At 37.1% G+C, this 4,103-nt stretch overlaps 1 protein-coding gene across 2 annotated transcripts; it reads right to left on the bottom strand.

The window, feature by feature from the left end:
* Positions 1-312: 312 nt before the first annotated feature.
* Positions 313-2,282, bottom strand: LOC112245150 (transcription and mRNA export factor ENY2-2). Of its 2 annotated transcripts, none has more exons than XM_024413151.2 (5): positions 2,152-2,282; positions 1,701-1,778; positions 1,535-1,605; positions 883-957; positions 313-747 (listed from the first exon to the last, which is right to left on the bottom strand). In XM_024413151.2, the coding sequence occupies exons 2-5, from the start codon at positions 1,766-1,768 to the stop codon at positions 674-676; spliced, it is 288 nt and encodes a 95-aa protein (XP_024268919.1). In that variant the 5' UTR covers positions 1,769-1,778; positions 2,152-2,282; the 3' UTR covers positions 313-673. The 2 variants fall into 2 exon arrangements, with proteins under 2 accessions (XP_024268919.1, XP_024268926.1); XM_024413158.2 differs by having other exon boundaries at positions 2,146-2,259.
* Between the last annotated feature and the right edge of the window lie 1,821 nt (positions 2,283-4,103).

Raw genomic sequence — 4,103 nt, 5'->3', positions numbered from 1 at the left:
TTTGTTTATAAGCACAGGGGATGTAATTTAGTCAAAGGACACCTTAAGTTTCAATGCACCACTGTAGTGTGTTTCAGATTACCAAGGTAAATTGCCCATACAGCTCCATATCTTGAGTTTAAGTACATCCTTTGATTCTTTATTGTGCATATTATTTTACAGTACCTCTAGTATGAGAATAACTATTGGCCAGATACTCAATTGAGTATTAAATTAGTTAAATATACAAAGTTAACCTACACAGACCGACTGTAACACAGTCTAAAAGATTGAGTGTCATTGCAAGCCTTCTTTCAAAAACAAAACATCGCATTGAACTTCGTACAAAACCCAGAACCAGCTTTATTACCAACTCCTCTCAAAAGCATTTCTCTAATTACAAACCAACTCAAAATGAGAAGACAATCCACAGATTAAAAACAGCATAGAATGTTATGTATTCCAATACAACGTTCAGTTATTGACACATGTTGACTCGTTGCATCATGTAAAGAACTGCCGGCGGTGAAAAACAGACATCTTTCATTCTTAAAATCGGACATTTAACACACTAATTGAATAAGTCTAAATCATGATGGATGATTGCATCAAATAGCTAGTAATAACAGCACGATGGCAAAAAGAAAACAAGCTCGAAAAACTCTGATAGCAAAAAAAGGTCACGTTGGTTCCATTATGTGGCATGCTGAGCCAGGAAGGCTCTTATCCTCTGCAGCAGCTCCTTCTTCACACTATCAGGCACCAGAACTGAGGAGGAAATAAAGATACAGTATTCGTTTTGGGTTTTGATAGTTGTGTCAAAGTTAAACTTTTTTGAAAGTTATTGAACAGAGGGATGAGAAAAAAGGTACTGTATACACAACAACAAAAAGGCCTAAATACCTCTTCCTTTAGGGGTGATTTCTACCACAAGGTCCTCGACGGTCACATGTTCCAAGCCCTTTTCTTTGATGACATCTGCAAACAGTTACTTGATGAGTGGCATGATGGTTACACAGTTTTTTTTTACCGTGTCAGTGGCGTCATACTCAAAGGAGGCACATGCCCCCTCAGATTTGCCCTGGTTAAAAATAATAAAACAATTATTTTGTTTAAAATGTTGTTGTTCACTGTCATACTACTAGCCACCTAGCAATTTATGAAGTTGGCTTTCACTAGCCCAGATATATTCTCAATCTCATAACTAGCTGCCGAGAGCCATTTCAGGCTATAAATGAAGTTAGAGTAGCTAGTGTGTCTAACTATTTTAAACAGCATGCCTGCTGGCAAGGTTGGTAGACTTTAGAAAAGCAAGCAATTACAAAATGAACTGAATGAGACTCACATTCCTTTCAATCTTTTACCCAGAATTTTAAGCAGAGATGCATATTCAGTTTATACATTTTTTAAAAAGAGCAGACAGATCAAGAGATTTGATGTGCAGAAAAATATCAATATCGTTTTACATAGAATTAAGCATAATGATTGCTGGGGGGAAAAAATGGTGTTTCAGGTGTTTGAAAAAATGCTAAATTCTCCTTTGCAAAACTTTTACCTTTGCAATGAGCTTTCAGCTGATCCCTCCATCCGCATTCAGTGAGTTTAGCTCTGAGCAACTCCTTCAATCTGTGGTTCAACCAAAACAAGCAAGAACAGTAGTGACCATAGAGTTGATCGGTCTTCTAATAACGATTAAATAGACATTTGTGAAATGTTATTACCGCTCTCGTTCACCCATCTCAGTTAATTTCTGATTAATTGTTGCTCTCATCTTGGAATCTTTGCTCATATTCTTTCAGCTGCAAAGGTGAGATTCAGAATGAGTTTATGTTGTGGTGTTAGCTAGCTAGCTTTCATTAGTCAACTGCTGAGGCAGGGATCAGTTTAATAGTTAACGTTAGCTAGCTACTGTAACAGTCTACAAACAAGGTGGACAGCTGTCTATCATGAAAAATGTTAAGATTTGGGCTGTAGATAACATTAAATCACTCCTCTTTAGAACAAACTACGAGCAGCATAAACCATTGCTAGGCTTTACTTGCTAGCTATATGCTAACTGTTGACAACCTAACGTATTTTTGACATTAGCCAGGCAAACAAGCTCGTTCACTATCTGATAATTGGCGATAACAAGCTACATCGCTATCAAGGACGTAAAAATCTCACACTTGCCCAAAACGTTCGATGAAACGTGCATGCTGTTGCACACAGTGCCAATAAAATTATAACTGGCGAGCTAGTTAGCCACAGCTAATTGTTGTGTCCCACAATTAATAAGGACCCCCAGGAAACCGTTGATACCAGAAAAGGTTCCTAACTTTTAATGAAGTACTATCGTTATGCCACTAGGTGGTAGCGTTGAATAAGAACTCGGATTATAACATGACTCAACTCTTACAGAGTGATAACATTACATAGATGAGATCAGTGGAGTTTTATTTTCTTACAATGCCTCTTATTGTACATGTGACCATGAAGTGCTGTTTTTGGCAAGTATTAGATGGTTGCTCAATCCTAATAATATTCGGTAAGAAGAATAACCCTGAGTCTAGGTTAAGATTATTTTATGAAATCCTGAAACTCCATAGTTGAATGCACTGATCGTCAGTTTGGATACTGCTAAATGACAAAATGTAAAAATATAAATATTATGACATCAGTTTAGAGGTCAGGTGTTCTGTTTCTTTTTAGCTGTCTAAAAATCAACTTCCATCAATTTGTAGTACGGTCAAAGATACTGTATTTCAGTTTCCAATCTCTGGTGTTGCACCACTTTTAATAGGAAATAGGAAATAGGAAATATTACTTTATTTTGTGACATTTGTATCCTAACAATGTCTATTCCCTGCCTGGAAAATCTTCATAATTGTATGGAAAACAATTAGCTCAAGAATATTGCAACAAATATTGGAACAACATAAAACTTGTGACCTTGTCAAGAAGTTCTGACCTTATGGCGTAATGGTTAAGGTATTGAATTGACAGTCACTGGGCCAGGGTTCATAACCCTTGAATTTGCTACTTATGACAACATGTTTACACAGGCAGTCCAATTCTGATCTTTTGCCCAATTATGGTCAAAAGATAGGATGTGAACGGTCCAAAGACCAATAATTGGGTAAAATATCAGAATTGGGCTGCCTGTGTAAATGCAGCCCATGTGTTTGAAACTCTTTTTCAAATGAGTCAAGGGAAAGAAGGATAGAATAACATTGTTTTGCAAACAAGTTGAAGTAACAGAGTATGTGACTAGAAAACAAAGTTAACCAGGCTGAATATGCTGCAGTTTTGAAATGGTATCCTAGGGTTGGGTTAAAGGAGGATCAAACATGATAGTGGATTTTCTAAGACACTTGGCACCGTCTCCTAATTCCTTAATGGGGTACTCCTGCCAACCATTAGCCACCTGGGGTTACTGAAAATGTTTATTTTCTCAGAAGTATTTTGATAAATGATCTGTGCATAACCCCTTACATCACAGTCTAATACATGGGGAAAGAGCAGGGATTAAAAGTGGATTTAGCTGTAGAGAAAGACAATGAGAAAAGATACTTCATCACATCCATTCTAGATCACATAGGCCTACTACATATACTAATATACTTTGTGTGGTGTTTAGAGAAAGAAGGCATTTAAGGTGACGAGAGTTTACCTCAGAAGTCTTTCATGGTTTAAGAAGAGATTTGTGTTAAATGCTCCTTGAAAAAACATGCCGTGTCTGCTACAACATGTTTGAACTCGACACTACCGGAGTATTCAAACGAGAAGGAGTTATCCGAGGATAAATAAACCTCAAACTGAAGTTCAAGTATTGATTTAAACTGATCAGTTGACGGTTTCTTCCTGGGTTGAGGTAAACAGATGCCATCCTTCAGAGTCTAGTGGGCACTGGAATATCCCAACACTGACTACCTGACTGCATAATTAATTAAGTCTGGGCTTTTGGTAAACAAATCTCTCTTTAAAGTACAGGAACCCCCTGCAACCCCTTATTATGTGTAATATAAAAAATAAAAAAACATGACAGTCTACTACGCCTGTTCTGCTCAACTACAGTTTAATGAAACACTTTCCTGACTTTTGGATACCATGAAGAACTTTAATTGCCTCTGTTATACTGACTT

Source organism: Oncorhynchus tshawytscha, linkage group LG03 (genome assembly GCF_018296145.1).
Source record: "Oncorhynchus tshawytscha isolate Ot180627B linkage group LG03, Otsh_v2.0, whole genome shotgun sequence".
Classification (NCBI taxonomy): domain Eukaryota; kingdom Metazoa; phylum Chordata; class Actinopteri; order Salmoniformes; family Salmonidae; genus Oncorhynchus; species Oncorhynchus tshawytscha.
This window is presented reverse-complemented; position numbering and strand designations above follow the sequence as displayed.